The sequence below is a fragment of the Fringilla coelebs genome, assembly GCF_963513975.1.
Source record: "Fringilla coelebs genome assembly, chromosome: 21".
Classification (NCBI taxonomy): Eukaryota; Metazoa; Chordata; class Aves; order Passeriformes; family Fringillidae; genus Fringilla; species Fringilla coelebs.
This window is the reverse complement of record NC_140047.1, coordinates 3,991,258-4,009,859: the sequence shown is the minus strand read 5'-3', so window position 1 is coordinate 4,009,859 and position 18,602 is coordinate 3,991,258. Positions and strand designations below refer to the sequence as shown.

Below are 18,602 nucleotides of genomic sequence, written 5' to 3'. Positions count from 1 at the left end.
GAGAAATATGTCAGCTTTGACAGAGCTGTTGAGATTGATGGTATCAAGAGTGATCTGAGAACGTGGTGAGTTCTGTTTGTTCCCAGACTTTCATCTCTTCCAGCACTGACCTCCCTTTCCAGGGGAGGTTTTGGTGTCTCTTCACAGGCACTGACGTCTTTCCTGCAGAACTCCACTATTCCAAAGGGACTCATAAAAGCTGCACTGAGTTTTGGGCATTTTCTCTCATGAATTTACAGCAAGAGCATTGCACAGAGCTGAGAGTGTTTGTCAAACTCCTTCAATCTGTTTTTCTTCCAGCTCTGGACAGCCCATCAGGCCTGGTAGTGATGAACATCACAGACTCTGAGGCTCTGGCAACCTGGCAGCCAGCAATTGCTGCTGTGGATAACTATGTGGTGTCCTACTCTTCTGAGACAGGTGAGAGGAGCTGAAGGGTTAAAACTGCCAAGAGGTGCTGATTGTAACTCCAGGAATATCCAGAGTTGAAGGGACCCATTAGGATCATCCAGTCCAGCCCCTGTCCCTGCCCAGACCCCCACCAACCCCAGCCTGGGCATCCCTGGCAGCGCTGTCCAAAGGCTCGGGGCTGGTATTTGGAGAAGGGGCTTTGATGGAAGCATTTAAAAATTGATTGTTTCGATCGAGTCAGCCGAGCAGGCACAAGGGAGATTCCTGGGAAGCAGAGGCGGTGCTATAATCCCTGCGAACACTAGAGAGAGCTCACACTTTTAGAGAAAGGGCTCTGCTGGAGCCCAGACTCAGCAGAGGTGCCAGCACAGCCGTGGGCTTTTACCATCCTGCACTTGCACCAACTAGGAATAAAGAAATCAGTGAGTAGAGCACAGAGTTGAGCACACCATTGTTACCATCATATTTTCTGGAAAAATCTTTTTGCCAGGATTTCTCTCCTGGGAAGCAGATAAGCCTTAGAGAAAAAAGAAAAAATATTATCTCATTTGCTTCTCCTGTGTTTTGCTGCTTTGGAATGTGGTTGGAGATTGTTTATCCAAACATGTGAATTGTTTTTACTTAATGACAAATCATGGTCAGGCTGTGTTGGGACTCTGGAGAGTCACGAGTTTTTCATTAGTGTCTTGTTAAGCCTTCTGTCTAGATCCTTTCTCTATTCTTTAGTATAGTTTAGTATGGCATGATATGATATGATACAATATGATATATAATATAATATAATATAATATAATATAATATAATATAATATAATATAATATAATATAATATAATATAATATAATATAATATAATATAATATAATATAATATAATATTCAGCCTTCTGAGAACATGGAGTCAGATTCATCATTTCCTTCCTGCCACGGGGAACCCCGAAAACGCCACACACCGTGATGTGTCTGAATGACATCCAGGTCTCTTTTCTGCTGTGTTCTGTTCTCAGAGCCAGAAGTGACCCAGCTGGTGTCAGGGAACACGGTGGAGTACGACCTGCAGGGGCTGCAGCCCGCCACCGAGTACAGGCTGAGCGTGCACGCGCAGAAGGACACGCAGAGGAGCCAGAGCCTCTCCACCCACTTCACCACAGGTGCCAGCCCACCCACAGCTCCCAGCTCTTCCAGTCCCACCTGCTCTGTGTTCCTCTGGTGCCTTTTTCACTGCAAACCTGAATTTTGATAGTGTTTGCATCAGCCTTTCTCCACTGGGGCTGACTACAGGTGGTTTTCTGTCACTGATGCCTCAGGTTTCAGCTTTTCTATTTTTCACATTCTGTGCTGCTTTAGTGTGTGGGTCTGGGCTCACATCAGGGGATGCTGAGCTCTGTGCACAGAGCAGGGAGACAAAACAATTCCTGCTCCAGCTGGGCACCAAGGACAAATGAGCCAAATCTCAGGCCAGGAGCACAAACCCCGTGGGCTGGAGAGAGAAAAACAAGCAGGGTGGGACTGCAGGGGCTAAAGCTGGGATGGGACAAAAAACTGCAAGGTGCAAATGGAGCAGAGCTGATCCCAGGGAGAGACCCCGTGCCCGGCCGGGCATTTTGGGGCCATTTTGGTTCATCTTGGGTGCAGCCCTGGCTGGGCTCTGGTGCTGCCCAAGGTGGGTATTCTCAGTTCATTTGAAGAAAGAACAGAGATCATTTCTCCCAGGCTGAGCCTGAGAATCTTAGAGGAAAGAATTAAAATTATAATCTCTTTTTCTTTAACCATTGTTTATAAATGTAGTTCTCCAGAGTGTGCTATTCATAGTTCACCAATAGTGTGAGATATTTCTACTTTGAAACTAATCAAGCCTCACCTTAGCGAGTCACATCATAAAAAGACACACTGCTTTTATTAAACACTTTTGCTTTCTGATCCACCTAAAGACTGGAGGCTTTCTGTCCCTGACTCAACAGCATCAGGGACCAAGGACAAATGATCCAAATCTCAGGCCCAAGAGCATAAACAGTGGTGGAATGAAGAGAGAAAAACAAGAAGGATGGGACTTCATGGGCTAAAGCTGGAATTGGACAATTAACTCCAATATGCAAATGGAGCAGAACTTTTAAAAATATGAGATCATCAGTTCTGCAGAGTCTCAGAGCAGGGGCAGGAACTCTTCTTTGGCTTCTGAAGGTGCCCAGCTGGTTTCACACTCCTGGTTTTCCACGAGCACCGATGGGATCAGGGATGGTTCTCATTTTCCTGCCTTGGCTTGTCCCAGGGTATTAATTAGGGAGCCACACCAACCCAGTCCTGTAATCACAGAGGGGAAGGGAAGCTGGAGATTGGAGCTGGAAAAGTTTTCCTATTCTATAAAGCTACCCTATTCTAAAAAGTTTTCATATTCTAAAAAAAGCATAATTGGAACCAGAGTTTTATTTCCCAGGAATGTGTAAATACCAATCTGTCTTCTTGTGAGAAATAATGAAACTCACAATTTTGTCTCAAAAGACATTTCAGTGCAACTGTTCATAAAATAAGGTGCCTGAAAAAAAGCCAATATTTTAACTTAGATAAAGTTAACACCTTTATTTTAAACTACCAATGGGAAAAATTAATTCTTAACCACAAACGTTAAGGTTGAAGGGTTTTTTCATCTCAAATTTCTCTGGAGAGAAAGTTTGTTTTCCTGGCTTGTTTTAATATATGGCCCACAAGATAGCCTGTGGAGCTGACTTTGTATGGATGTGATTGGAATTGCTGTGGTGTCTCCTGCAGGGCTGGATGCTCCAAGGGATTTGAGTGCCACTGAGGTGCAGTCAGAAGCAGCTGTGATGAGCTGGAGGCCTCCCCGTGCTCCAGTCACTGGATATCTCCTGATCTATGAATCCATCGATGGCACAGTCAAGGTAAATAAACCCGAGGGACTGTGCCTCAAATCTGGGCAGTGGAGATGATCTGGAGTGTCCAGCAATGCAACAGAATCATGTGTCTAGAATTAAAAACTTAAATTTGTGATGGTGATCGCAGGGGTCCCACTTGGTTTATTATTTTATTTTATATATATATATATATATATATATATATATATATGTGTGTGTGTATATATATATATATATATATATGTGTATATATATATATATATAAAATATTAAAAGCTATACTAAAAGAATAGAAGGAAGGATTCCATCAATTCCATCAGAAGGCTGGCTGAGAATAGAAAAGGAATGAACAACAAAGGCTCGGATTAACTGAGACAGTCTGGACAGCTGGACTGTGCTTGGCCATTAATTAGAAACAACCACATGAGATCAATCCCAGATCCACCTGCTGCATCCCACAGACAATCATTGTTTGCATTTTGTTCCTGAGGCCTCTCAGCTTCTCAGGAGGGAAAATCCTAAGGAAAGGATTTTTCATAAAACGTGTCTGTGACATAAATTTTAAAATACTCACTGCCTCTTTCAGTGCTAGACTGAACATAAATGCATTTAAAACCTGTTAAAGGACTTTCTTACATTATACTCTGAAACAGAAGCTCCATAGCAGCCTGAATTTTGCCTCTCATCCCTCCACAATGCAGAAAAAATCACAAACATTTTTCTTCACTCCAAACAGATATCATGGAGTAAACTCAAATCCCCCAAAGGATGTGATTCACTTTTCTAAACTCAAGGGAGCTCCTGTGCAAAGGGGTGTCTAAGGAAGGATGAACTGCCTCTGGAAGTGCCTCTTATTCTCCTATAATTTTGTTTTGTTCCTACATAATTAGATTACACAAAATATTTAAATATTAATCAGGTGAATCCCAGAAATAATAAAATTTGGGATGCCCAGCCTGGATCAGTGGAGAGGATTCTAATTTTCATGAAGGCAAATTCCTCAAGCACATTGAAAATCAGTCTTTTAATGTCACAGCAGAACAGCCTTTTCAAGCCTGGAGTACAACATTTCCTTCTCCTAAAGGATGAGTTCCCCAGTTTTTTATGGATTTCACAATCTGTACATTCAGGACATGTAAACATTTATGCTGCCTTGCTTTCAAACCTCCCAGCTTGTACATTATGATGGCAAACACTCATTTCCAGGCAGGCTTTATTGAAGTTTTGAAGATTAGCTTGGTAAAAATCTTAGAGGAGCAGCTTTATAATAATTAATCTTGACAATTAAAGATACCATCAATAATTATAACGAAAAACCAATGTGAGAGACTAAAATATGTAACCATTCTGGTCATTATGATTTATTTCTCTGAGATTTCCCTGTATTATTTCTTTTCTTCTCAGGAAGTCATCCTAAACCCTGAGACAACTTCCTACAGCCTGACAGAGCTGAGCCCCTCCACGCAGTACACAGTGACACTGCAGGCTCTGAGTGGAGCCCTGAGGAGCAAAACCATCCAGACCATTGTCACCACCAGTAAGGACATTAGAATAATCTGAATTATCTAAAATAATACTGAATACTAATCTAAAATAATCTAAATACTGCTGAGCTCTGCTGTGAGGATGCAGAGACCCCACACAAGATTTTAATCCATTTGTAGTGTTGGTGCGAAGTCCCCCAGATGTGTTTTCCCTTGGCAGGATGAAATTCCAGTGTCCATCCACATCACCCTCACAGCTAGTGAAACATCCTGCCTTGCCCATGTGGAATATCAGCAGGAATTCTTTAAAATCCAGCTGACACCTTGATTTCTCCTTGTATCGATCCCAGCGAGCCGGGGAAACAAATCAGAGTTTGGAGCTGAAATGAAGCAAAGCACACAGGCACACACAAATCAGTGCTGGGGGCTGAGCAGATGGATTTCTGGGCAGGTTTTTCTCCTCTCCCTGAGATGGGCTGTCTCAAAGCCCCTCTGCACATCAGCTCCAGCCCAACAGGACAGCTCTGCAAGGATAAATTGGCTTCTCTGAAGGTCACTTCGCAGCTGACATTAAAAAAAGGAGCTGTTCTGTATTAGCTGTGACACTTTGCCTGTCATTTGTCTCACTTTTCCCAGTTTTCAGCCTTTCAGGCCCAGCAGGACCTTCAGTCATCCCCATTCCCCCTCCTGCTGCTGGCACCAACTCCAGCCCAAGGACTGCCAGAAGTCACCCAGCCCCGAGCCTACCCTGTCACCGCTTGTGCAGGGCAGGATGAACTCACCAACACACCCAGAAACAGGAGAGGAATTAAATCTGGGTGTGTTTAGGTGTTGTTTAGCAAATTGCCCATGAGCAGGGACTGCCCAGGTGCCTTCAGCCATGTGAACAGTGTCAGACTCATTCAGGCAGAGGCTTAAGCCTGGCCTTAACTCTAAAAATACATTTATGTGTATTTGTTGACAGGGACTATTTAGTGACTATTTAGTAGAATCACTTTTCTCCAGATCCCAAAGCTGATGGAGACTTGCATGGCCTTAAATCTCACCAGGGGAGGTTTAGATTCAAGATCAGGAAAAATTTCTCCATGGAAATAATTGTAAAGAATTGGAATAAGCAGTGTTGGTGTCCCCATCCTTGGAAGTATTCAAAATACCTGTGGAGCTGGCACTTGGGGACATGTGGTGACATGATGGAGGACCTGTGTTAATGGTTGGACTTGATTTTAAAGGTCTTTTCTAACCTTAACAATGCCATGATTCTGTGAAATTTTCTGGAGCAGTGGCAAGGACCAGCAGCCACTCTGTGAGAAGCTGCAGGTAAAAACTCTCCTTTGGACACACCTGGAACAACACTTAATTGGCTGAAAAAGTTAATGACCTGAGTGAATAAAAAGAAAAAAGGAAAAGTTTTTTAGGAGGATTAGAAATTGTTCTGACTGCAATGATTTTATAGCCTTGTTGTCAGAAAGAAAAGCTTAACAACATTTTCCTGTAGTTTCAACTGTTGCTGTTTGTTTCTTAGGAGTGTAGCTTTATAACACATTTAATATTGTCCTTGCTAGCAAAACACTCGAAATTAATTTATTTTTGATTGAAGTCCTGTCTTTGTATCCCCCTTCCATCTTCTGTCACATGAGTGGAGATTGGTAGATTTGTTTTTCCCCAAAAGTTGCTGTTACACAGCTCCTGAATTTCAGCCTTTAGCTGGAGGATGCGCTCCCATCCTAGCAGGGAGTAGTTATCTCACATTCCCAGCACTTCCAGAAGTGTAGACAGACGTGAAAAACCACATTCAAAAGAAGAATTCACCTCATCAGCTGTATCCCCTGGATGTTCTGTAGGCAGGATGTAATTACAAACCTGCTCCTGGGATCTGTAGCTGTCCCACAAGGGATTTTCCTGAGCCATCTGCATTGGGCACATTCCTTGTCACTGCTCATTTCCTAAGGAATGCTTTCTCTTCCCTGTGTGTGCAGCTGGGCTCCTCTACCCCTACCCCAAGGACTGCTCCCAGGCCCTGCTGAATGGAGAAGCCACCTCAGGGCTCTACACAATTTACCTGAACGGGGACAAGGCTCAGCCTCTGCAAGTGTTCTGTGACATGGGCGAGGACGGCGGCGGCTGGATCGTGAGTATGGGGCAGGGGCAGCACATCCCATCCTGCCCATCCCAGGCACCCTCTGAGTGTCATTATCACAGTAGGGCTGTCCTGTCTGTACATCTGGGGAGTTTTATCCTAGGTAGGTGTCGTGGTTTTGGCTTGCCAATTTGAGTTTTCACCAATTTTTAGGTTTCCTGGCCAACGCATCAATGAGTGTGGCAGGTTATTATCACAGTAGGATAATAGTGTTAGGATAATAGAATCACAGTAAGGCTGTCTTGTCTAAAACTTTGGAAGTTTTATCCTGGGTAAGTGTAATTGTTTTGGTTTGCCAATTTTTCACCAGTTTTGAGGTTTCCCAGCCAACGCACCAATTAGTGTGGTGGAGTATTATCACCACACTATTATTATCACCACACCTATTATTATCAGTAGGATAATAGTGTTACTATCACAGTAGGATAGTAGTGTTATTATCACACTAGGGCTGTCCTGTCTATAAATTTGGGGAGTTTTATCCTGGGTAGGTGTCGTGGTTTTGGTTCACCAATTTGAGTTTTCACCAATTTTTGGGTTTCCTGGCCAATGCATCAATGAGTGTGGCAGGTTATTATCACAGTAAGGATAAGTGTTAATAGTGTTACTATCATAATAGGATAATAGTGTTAAGGGCTGTCCTGTGTATAAATTTGGGGAATTTTATCTTAGGTAGGTGTAGTGGTTTTGGTTTGCCAATTTTTCACCAGTTTTGAGGTTTCTTGGCCAACGCAGCAATGAGTGTGGCAGGTTATTATCACAGTAAGGATAATAGTGTTAATAGTGTTACTATCATAGTAGGATAATAGTGTTAAGGGCTGTCCTGTCTATAAATTTGGGGAGTTTTATCCTGGGTAAGTGCAGTGGTTTTGGTTTGCCAATTTGAGATTTCATCAATTTTGAGGTTTCCCGGCCAAAGCACAAATGAGTGTGGCAGATTATTATCACAGTAGGAAATAGTGTTATTATCACAGTAGGGCTGTCTTGTCTAAAAATTTGGAAATTTTATCCTGGGTAGGTGTAGTGGTTTTGGTTTGCCAATTTTTCACCAATTTTGAGGTTTCCTGGCCAACTCACCAATGAGTGTGGAGGGTTCAGTGCTGGCCAATCACCAGCGCACTCACTTCCTGCTGTGAGATAGGATTAGGAGAAAGGCAAAGCAGGCTCAAAACCTTAAAAGGGTAAAAAGAAAATTTTATTAGCAGTAACCAAAAGAAAAAATTATATAAAACAAACCCTTCAGAACACTTCTCCTCCCCCCACAACCTTTCCTTGTCCACTGACAATGTAAAGAAACAAAACTTAAAATTTCCAGTCAGTTTACCACCTCTACCATAGTCTTTCTTCAGTTCACTTAGGGAAAGAAGTCCCTCTTGAAAAACTATGAGAGTAGGACACTCCAGTGCCCAGAACAGGGTTGCCAGCTCTTTCAGTAGTTGGAGGAGAGAGTGTGTCTCCAAAGGATGGGTCACACCCCTGGTTTCAGCCCTGATCTCTCTCCACTGGTGTAAGGGCTGCTGAAATACCATATTGGATAACACATCTAAATAATTACCAAGGAGAGGGTGAACTGACTCTGAATAAGAGAGGGAGTGAGGGAGATCACAGCACAGCCCAGGGGAAGCATTTGTTCAGCAGCCACGGGGTGCAGTGGCTTCCAAAGACACTGTGCAAGGGACACATCTCACCTAGCCAGCAAAGGAATGGCAGTAAATGCCACACTGACATCCCCAAATTTGAACATGCCAAAGGGACCCAGGGCACAGAAAGGCAGGAGGAGCTGGAGGAATGCTTGGCTGGGAGATGAGGGGTGGAAAAACCTTTGGCTGAGAAATCCAAGAGCTGCAGGATGGGTTTAAAAGGGCAGAGAGCAGGAACTGAGAGGCCATGTCATGCAGAGGAGCCTGGGAACCCAACAGAGAACCCAACAGAGAAATTGGAGACTTAAAAAATACATGGAGCATCCAAAAGCCTGTGTGCAACTCAGTTCTTGCAGTGAGGCTCTGCTGGGAGGGGTAAAGGCAGGGCAGGAGCAATGCTGGGCTCTGTGTTTGTAAAAGCTCTTCCCCTCTGGCCAGGGCAGTCTGTCCATAACATTCCCTGCTTTTAGGTGTTCCTGAGGCGTCAGAATGGAAAGCAAGATTTCTACAAGAACTGGAATACTTATGTGGCAGGGTTTGGAGATCCTAAGGATGAATTTTGGATAGGTAAGTGCTGAAAATTTGTATTTTTGGGAAAAAAAAAAGAAAAAACAAGACATAAACACAGCCCAAAAGTCCAGGAGTCACTTAGAGGCAGGAGTATTTGTAAAGGGGAACAGGAGAAATGAGCCAGGGACACCCTATGTGAGGGAGGCTGAAAGGGCCAGGCTCAGCTAGTCCCTCCAGCTGCAGTTCAAGGATGCCCAAGACCCTATTGCTTAACCAGCTGCAACTTATCATGTCCCCTCTCTTCTAACCAGGCATCCACAAAACTCTCAAAGGTTCCCAGGGAGAACCAAGATGAGATAGGGGCTTTGGAATGTGTTTTGTCTTTCTGCCTAGGGAAAAAGTAGGGAAAAGCACTGGGAAAACCAAGTAGGAATGCAGCAATAGGCTACAGAGCTCCAAATACGTGTGTAAAGAATACAGAGAATACAGAAAAGAAAAAAGGCAAAAAACCATTCAGCATCATGACAAACATTCCTTCCTGCCCACAGGTCTGGAGAACCTGCACAAAATCACTTCTCAGGGCCAGTACGAGCTGCGGGTGGACCTGAGGGACAAGGGGGACACGGCCTACGCCGTGTACGAGCGCTTCAGCGTGGGCGACGCCAAGAGCCGCTACCGCCTGCGCGTGGACGGCTACAGCGGCACGGCAGGTGAGAGCACGGAGCAACCCCCCTTCTCTGGGCACACACTGCCTCCCCTGAGTGAAGGAAATGTGGGAATATTGTAGATCAGAGGTGCCTCTCCTGTGGGAGTGTCTGGGTTGGAACAGACAGGGGTCTGCTAAGGAAGGCAGGAGCCACCCCTGAAATGGAAAATGTAAACGCCCTCTCTGTGAATGATGATGATTTCTACATTGATGATGATGATCATGCTCTCTACGAATCACACTCTCTACAAATTATTATAATTTTATTAATTATTATAATTTGGAAATTATAAGGCAAAGATATGGAGTAGGAATAACAGTTAATAGGGAAGAAAGTTTTAAAAAAAAAATAAACAATGCAGCAATACTAAACAAACCACTGCCAGAGTCAGAGCAGTCCCTGTCCCCTGTGTGTCAGGGTGGGGGCACAGCCCCATCCCAGGGGGGCTCAGCCCTCCTGCAGTGCCAGCTGTGGCTCTGCTGCAGCAGGATCCTGCACAAGGGGGGAGTTTTCCTCTGCAGCTCCAGGGCTGCTGGAGATGGGCCTGCTCTCCCCCTGGGAATGCAGGGCAGGAGAAAGCTGCTCCTCTGGGAATGCAGTGGGCAAAGGCTGCTGTGCTGTTCCAGGGCAGATTGTATCCAGGTAGGAATGCTTGGCTCCTGCCCTGGGCACAGCATCTCCCCATGGGATGATGGAATTTGATCAGCCCTGCAGGGACACTCAGTGGCCATGGACAGCAGAGATCTCCTGGAGGGAGGATTGGAGGGAATAAAGAAAACTGCCCAGTGAACAGAAGATAACTGCTCCACCTCTAAGAGATGGGAAATACACCCCCCAAACCATATCTTACAAGCCAGAACAGTGAGGTGTTAAAAAAGTCAAACACATCAATATATTTATGTTTCTGTTTTATATCCTCCTGGCATTTTGGTGCCGTATTTTATGGCCTGATTATGGCAGCATTGAAACAAGTGTATTAAACCACAATATATCTCATTTGGCCAATCTTGGCTGTCATTTATACAGCCAATAATAGCCTGGCACAGCTTCTTCTCTTGTCAGTAGGATTTGCAGCAAAGCCCTGCTGTAATGTGATTTATGATTTTGCTGAACAAATCATCTGCCTTTTGTAATCACACCGGGGCAAACCCTGCAGCCCTTGGTGAGTTCTCTTCAGGGCTTCACAGGATTAAGAGATAAATCCAGTTTAACAATATGTCTTAAAAGGAGATAATTTCACACTGCTGGGTGCATAAACCAGAGCAGAGGTGTGGGTGTGGGCTCTGCCCTGTGACCTGCACAGGAGCTTTTACCCAGATTACAGAGATACAAAGGAAATGCAGCAGCAGAATTAATGTCTGTTTAATTTAGATGGGATATTGGGAATAAATCCTTCCCTGTGAGAGTGGGCAGGCCCTGGCACAGGTTTCCAGAGAAGCTGTGGCTGCCCCTGGATCCCTGGCAGTGCCCAAGGCCAGGCTGGATGGGGCTGGGAGCAGCCTGGGACAGTTGGAGGTGTCCCTGCCATGGCAGGGTGGAATGAGATGAGTTTTAAGGTCCCTTCCAGCCCAGACCATTCCATGATTCTGTGATTTAAAGCAAATTATCTAGTGCAGAGTAGTAGTAACTGCTACCATGAGTAGGATTCAGTCAGTGTGGAAACTCCTTTGGTCTTGATTCCTTCCTTGTTAACACCTCTTTGTTCTTGGCTTGTCCACACTGTAAAATCCAGTTTTTAGCAAGAAATGCAGAAATTGAGCTGCATGGAAAAAAATCCACTTCATATACTGGGGATTAGAGACCACCTGGAAAAATATTTTGACCTGCCTGCAAAACCAAAAATTGTACATTTCTTTCTACATTAAAAAAAGTAAATATTTAAAAATTTAGATGCAGACAGGGCATGGCACAGTCCAAATATTTTCATGACATCTAAACCAGGCAATCCACTGACCTTGCTCATCTTTTGTCCTCCCATCCAGGTGACTCCATGACCTACCACAATGGCAGATCCTTCTCCACCTTTGACAAGGACCACGACTCTGCCATCACCAACTGCGCCCTGTCGTACAAAGGAGCTTTCTGGTACAAGAACTGTCACCGAGTCAACCTGATGGGCAGATATGGTGACAACAGCCACAGTCAGGTGAGTCTGGCTCTGAAGGCTTCTCTAATGCGTAAGAGGAATTGCAATTATGGGTTTTTCTGATGGTTCAGCCAGCCAAAAATCAGAGCATCCCCTCCTCCCACTCTGCAGGAACATAGGGAAAGGTAAGGGCAGTTACAAAACAATAATTTAACATCAGCTGGTGAAATCTTGTTGGCTTTGTCTGCTTTTCCAAGGGAATATCCCAAGTGTGGAGAGAATAATTGTAGTTTTCAACGTGTGAAACAAAAATATTTCTCCTGCCATGAAAGCCAAGCAAGGAGGGAAAACTCTGAGGGACAGAGGTTTAACAAGACCAAGCCCAAGGTGCTGCACACCTGGGTTGGGGCAACCTCTGGGACCAATCCAGGCTGGGATGAGCAGCTGGAGCAGCCCTGGAGACGGGCCTGGGGGTGCTGAGAGCTGGAGCTGCCCCAGCCCTGAGCCCCTGCCCTGGGCTGAGCCCAGCGTGGGCAGCAGGGCAGGGGGGATTGTGCCCCTGTGCCCTGTGCCCAGGTGAGAGCCCACCTGCAGAGCTGCCCCAGCCCTGGCCCAGCACAGGGAGGAGCTGGAGCTGCTGCAGAGATCCAGAGGAGGCTCCAGGGGGATCAGAGGGATGGAGCAGCTCTGCTGGGAGGAGAGGCTGGCACAGCTGGGATTGTTCACCTGCAGAGGAGAAGCTTTGGGGGGACCTCAGTGTGGCCTTGCAGGGCTTGGAGGGGCTGGCAGGAACGATGGAGAGAGAAGATTTGCAAGAACCTGGAGTGTCAGGACAAGGGGGAATGGCTGCAAACTGAAAGAGAATGGGTTTAGATTGGAGATCAGGAAGGAGTTGTTTCCTGGCAGGGTGGGCAGGCCCTGGCACAGGGTGCCCAGAGCAGCTGGGGCTGCCCCTGGATCCCTGGCAGTGCCCAAGGCCAGGCTGGAGCAGCCTGAGATAGTGGAAGGTGTCCCTGCCCACAGCAGGGATTGAACAAGATGGTCCTTAAGGTCCCTTCCAGCCCAGTCCAGTGTGTGTTTCCATGATTCTGTGACCTCCTGTGGGTGGGTTTGTACAGGTTGGACGTTCCACAGCCCCTGTGCTTCCCAAAGCTCCTTCTCTTTGTGATGCCTCCGCGCCCAAGGCAGAAACACTCCCAGTCTGAACCAGGGGCAGCAAATATGAGTGTGCCCTCCAACCTGACCCCTTTGCCTTCACAGGGCGTCAACTGGTTCCACTGGAAGGGCCACGAGTATTCCATCCAGTTTGCGGAGATGAAGCTGAGACCCTCCAGCTTCCGGAACCTGGAGGGGCGGCGGAAGCGGGCGTAGAGCCCGGGGGGCTGCGGAGGGGCTGGGGAGGGGATGGAGAGGGGGTGGAGAAGGATGGAGAGGGGGTGTGGGGAGACCCTCGGGCATCGCTGGCCTGGGGGTGGGAGGAGCTGGGACTGGCACCAAAGCATCGGTGAGCCGAGACCCGGCAGAGGCTTTGCAGCATTCCAAACAACAAAAAAACAACAAGCCTTAAAGCATCCCAGAGTTTCCAGCAGAGCAGCTCCAGCTGCCCACCGGGAACGTCCTCCACACCAAAGACAACGATCTCAAAGGTTCTGTGTTGTTTTATTTTTATTTTTATTTTTTAATTTTTTTTGCCAGAAAGCGTCTGGGATAAAGTTCTTCCAGCATCTGACGATCTCTTGGGTGGCCCAGGGGAGGGGAGGGAGAACAGCTTTGTACATTGGTAGTTTGTTTTAGAACCAGCCATATTTTACACACAGAAATGTGTAAGATTAATTATCATTATTATTATTATTATTATTAGTTATAAGTGAAAATAATTGGTGGTTTGAATGCCTTTTTTTATATATATCAAGTACCACAGAGGAGGAGGGAATGGGAAGGGAAAGCATTATGTTTTTAAACTCAAGCATAAGATTAATATTATTAATATAAAGACAAAATAATAATAATAATAATGATAATAATAATAAGCTACATTTTGTCATTTTCAAGAGAACCATGCTTTTGGAAACACAGCAGGACAGTGTCTGATTGTAAATTTTTTTTTATAAATAAAAGCACAATTACTTTAAATAAATTTCTACCTTTTTTTTTTTTTAAATCTATGTGGAGTTTGTGCATGTCCAGGATATATTTACTTAGATGGGGAAATAACGACAGACTGAGATTAATTAGGCTGCTATGCCCCTACTGAAAACTGTTCCTTTTGTCAGTGACTGGTTGTAATTATTCTGGTGGGTTAGTTACAGTGAAATGCCCATGAGGGTTTGGGTTCTTTCAGAACAGAATTCTTTTTTTTTTTCCCCTGCCCAAAGGCTTCTTCCATGTTTTTCTAAGTGCTACTGACCAATGCTTGCTCCATCTAGGTGGGAATAACTAACAAAACAAAACAAAGAGAACCCAGAGTTGTTGTTAGGTACCATGGGCAGTTTGAACACGTGTGTAAATAAAGGGCTCTCTCTTTTTTTTTTTTTTTTTTTAATATGAATGAAAATCCATGTAGTTCCTCTGTATCACACCCTCCAGTTCAAGACAATAAAAGATCTCTTGTTTTAATCCAGTCTCTCTGCCCTACTTCAAGGTTGTACTTTGCAAATGTTTTGCAAACATTTTGTAAATGTTTCTTGCCTCCCTCCTGGCTGAAGTTACCCTCCTGAGCATTGTTTGTGTTGCACAGGGAACATAAATCTCCTTTGACCCTCCAGGGCACTGGCAGCCCTACATTAAATTAATTCTCTGTAATTAATCGCCCTTCCTAGGTGTTTAGCACAGTAAATTATAGGCAGCATAAAGGAGAGCAAATCCAGTAATGAAGAAATATGCTCTGCTCTCCAGATGCTTTCCAAGCTATGAGGAAATGGCACTGGGTCTGTGTTTCTGGGTGCTGGAAAGCTCTGGCAGTCTGTTTGCAGACAGTCAGGGAAAGAAGAAGCGACATTTATGGAATGATTTCCTCATTTCTGGTAACATCCCAGAGCTGTCTGGCTCTGCCTCTGGTGTCATTTACCTTGGCAGCTCCAAAGAGCTCCTGGAGACAGGCTCAGGTTTGTGCCTCACCCCAGACAAGACTCGAACACGCTGCACAAAAGGCAGCTGATATTTCCTGTAATTACTCACTGACAGATGCCCTGCTTGGTATTCTCTGTGATCCCCACTGAGAGAGGGAAGCTGGCAAATCCTTGGAGTCAGACTTGCCAAAACACCCTTCAGAGCTGACACAAGCTTGATCTGGGACCAGCAACTCCACCACAGGCTCCTGGAAGGGAAATTCACTGGCTTTTCCCCCTTTCCTGTTTGTAACTCGTGAGAAGAGTTTAAAAACATGCTCAGATTTGAAATCTATTCATGAACCTGCCAAGCTCAGTGCTGGGCTTCACCCTTAACATCACGAAGCAGTTTGGGAGCCTCAAGGGGGCAGGAGAGGAAGGGCTTCAAAATTATTTCCTCAGCCAAATTTAAGGTCCTAAAGGCACTGAAAGGGATATCTGGGGGCATTAGAGGGGTTTAGGGTGTTAGGACTGGATCCATGAGGTATTTTTGAGATATGTGGATGGAAAACTCCTTTTCTAGGGTCACTGTCCTAACCTTAACTACAGCCTGAGCAAGACCTCAGGCTTGGATTTCATATTTAAGTCTGGGTGAGGTGAAAGCCTCCAGCCAGGCAGGCAAAACTCAGCTGGATGCATAATTTGGGGGAGTGAGGCTGATGGCAGCTTTCAAGTTATTCAATCCCCTGACTTTTTGAGAGACTTGGACTGGTAAGTGATGTGGTTGTTTCTGACTCCAGGCATGAGTGTGCAGCGATTAGAGCACTCCAAGGTGATGTGGGAGATGACAGATAGCTTAAATTCTTCCCTCTGCCACAGTAATACCTTGGTGTCAGCTGAGCTGGAGCACCCAGATGTGCTGCATCACCTCTGGGTGCAGCTCCCTCACCTCCTCTCCTGATGCAATTCAGCCAAGGGAACTGATCTCATCCATTGCTGGGCTAAATGTCAGCAGAAAGCCAGGGAATCTCACCTGAGCCTGCAGTAGTGAATAAATAGCCCAGTGATTTGTGACAGAAAACACAAATTTCCCATCTTTCCTGCCCAAGGGTGTCCCTTCAATCAAATTACAAGTTTGGCTTGGTTTGCTTTAAAAGCAGCTGAGCATAACTGAGGGTCAGAGAGCATGAAAAACAAGAAATTGAGTACACAGTGATCCAGTGGCTGCCCCTGCTACTCATTTGGTCTCAGGCTTCACTACCTGAATCCAAAACTGCAGCCTCGAAAATCCTTCTTGCAGCTGCCATGTTAATCTTGGAGGGTGTTAAAGAGGCAGTACCTTTTTTCCTTTGTTTTTTCTTTCTTTTCTCCTTCTCCTTCTCCTTCTCCTTCTCCTTCTCCTTCTCCTTCTCCTTCTCCTTCTCCTTCTCCTTCTCCTCTTCCCTCTCCTTCTCCTTTTCTTCTTCTTCTTCTTCACCTTCTCCTTCTCCTTCTCCTCTTCCTTCTCCTTCTCCTTCTCCTTCTCCTTCTCCTTCTCCTTCTCCTTCTCCTTCTCCTTCTCCTCGTCCCTCTCCTTCTCCTTTTCTTCTTCTTCTTCTTCACCTTCTCCTTCTTCTTCTCAGTACTCTTTGTGCTTGACTCACTGAACATTCTCTACCAGAGATTGATTAGAAAGGAAAGCAGAATAGAAATGTTCAGGTGTCATCAACAAGCAGGAGCTTGATCCCAGAAAATGGCAAGGAGGTGGCATCAGCCCCACAGGTACCTTGCCACTTTTAATTTCTGACTTGCAGGGATGAGGACCAGATGAGCCAGGAATAGAGCTGGGATTGCTGAGGTGGTGCTTGGCTGGTTGCTGCTGGTTCTCTGCACTCCATCAGGAGCTCAAGGCAGAGTGGAATTCTTCACAGAGTGTTACAAACACAGGGAATTGACAAAATGATACCATTTCTTTAATGGGCTGTGGGAAAAAATCATGTAAAATGAAAATACAGAAGGAGACATGAACCCCCTCCAGCAGCTTTGGAACCCCTGTTCAGCACAGCCTTAACATTTTCTTTGAAAAAAGTCTGCTCCAGCCTTTTTTCCTCCACCTTTCCCCTGGTGATTTCCCCAGCAGGTACAGAAATCTCAGCCCTCAGAGCTCCAGCAGCTCTGTGTGTGTTCAACAAATGTTAGTCCTGATAAACAAGGTGTGGTTTGTCAGCAGGAGGCTGCAAGCAAAGCTCAGCCAGAACTGCACGGATGATCTTTATTCTTGGAGGGCCCTGAAAAAAAACACACACCTTAATCAGGCCTTCAATCTAAAGGTGAAGGAGTTGGTGTAGGTGAGAGGGAAAGACGATTCTCAGCAAAAAAAAAAAAAAAAAAAGAAAAGAAAAAAAAGCAAAAACCAGAATAAATGATGATGTAAGAACAGCTCTGGCTTTCTGGGTCACCCTCGCCTGCTCACAAGCTGTTCCTGGCTCCATCCCAAAAGGTTTAGGAGTAGAAACACAACCTGATGATTGTACAGTGAGGTTTTCACTTGACTTGCAGCCTTGCTGAGGAATTTCCACAGGGCTGAGAATGAGTCTCCATCCGGGCTTGCATCAGTCATGTTCCTGCTGCAAAATTAATAAATTAATCAGGCTTGTTGCCCTTTGCAGTGGCAATGAGATCCAGAGCAGGAAAATGTAACCCCACACAGGCATTTCAACAGCTCTGTGAGCTAAAGGAAAGTTTCCTGGAGGGGGCAGGAGTTATTGGACAGGAGAAGTTATTGCAAAATAAAGAGGCTGGCGCTGTACCCATCTCTGTATCCCTTCCACTCCTACATTTAGGCCCACTCAGCTGAAAAATCCACTTCAGCTTTAGTCACTGGTGAAGTGTGGGGAGCTCATGGTCTCTCTGAGATGCTATCTGCAGGGTTACTCACTTGTGCCCTTTCAGATGATACTGAGCGTAAGGATTTGGGTATTTTTAGGGGAAAAGTCCCCTTTTAAGACCTCTGAAATTTCGGAAGTCTGGGCTGAGCTTTTCCAAGGAGCCTTACAATAGAAGGGGGCCCAAGTCTCCTTCCTTAATGTTGCTGTTTGGCTTTCCCAGCTTGGCTCCTTGGGGAGGGACTGGTTCTGAACAGCAGCTAAAAATGTGCCTGTCCCTCCCTAAGTGCCTTCCTCATCCCTCCCCAGGGCCATCCTCACGTTCCCTGGAGGAACAGAGGGGCCTCCACACCACTGTGGGCAGCGTGACTGTGGTTAAGTGGTTTTTGGTGCACAAAGTGCAGCGTCACTAATAAACAAATAAATAAATAAATAAATACATACATACATACATAAATAAATAAATAACTGCTGTTATTCACAAACCACCGACTGCTACTCACGAATTCAGGACTGCCTTCTCTGGGATTGCTACAGGAAAAAAAAGCCAGTCCTCCTGTGCCAGCCTGCCTGACTTGGCAAAAACCACCTGCAAGGTGACTCGTTCGGAGGCAGCAGCTCCTGAAACCATCGCTGAGTGCATGGGCAGGGATGGCTCAAAGGGCCTGCTGATGACTCTGCTCCTTCACCTCTCCGTCAGGTACTTTCCTCAGAGGAAATCATTCAGCTTCCTGTCTTTTTACTGTAAATTCTGTGCTGCAAAGAGGAAAGAGAGAAAGAGACCAACACAGATAGAGAGATTGGGGCGGGGGGAAAACCAACACGCGGTGGTTTCGGTGCAGATAATCC

General features: G+C 45.5%; 1 protein-coding gene across 1 annotated transcript in view; it reads left to right on the top strand.

The window, feature by feature from the left end:
* Positions 1-13,737, top strand: part of TNC (tenascin C) — a gene marked incomplete at its 5' end in the record, with an annotated part of 49,550 nt that extends 35,813 nt beyond the window's left edge. Inside the window, 9 exons of the mRNA XM_084219456.1 lie at positions 301-420; positions 1,416-1,559; positions 3,175-3,305; positions 4,683-4,815; positions 6,739-6,890; positions 9,010-9,106; positions 9,598-9,759; positions 11,739-11,902; positions 13,103-13,737. Coding sequence (XP_084075582.1) covers positions 301-420; positions 1,416-1,559; positions 3,175-3,305; positions 4,683-4,815; positions 6,739-6,890; positions 9,010-9,106; positions 9,598-9,759; positions 11,739-11,902; positions 13,103-13,213 — 1,214 coding nt within the window. The 3' untranslated portion in view covers positions 13,214-13,737. The remainder of the gene's footprint in view (positions 1-300; positions 421-1,415; positions 1,560-3,174; positions 3,306-4,682; positions 4,816-6,738; positions 6,891-9,009; positions 9,107-9,597; positions 9,760-11,738; positions 11,903-13,102) is intronic.
* Between the last annotated feature and the right edge of the window lie 4,865 nt (positions 13,738-18,602).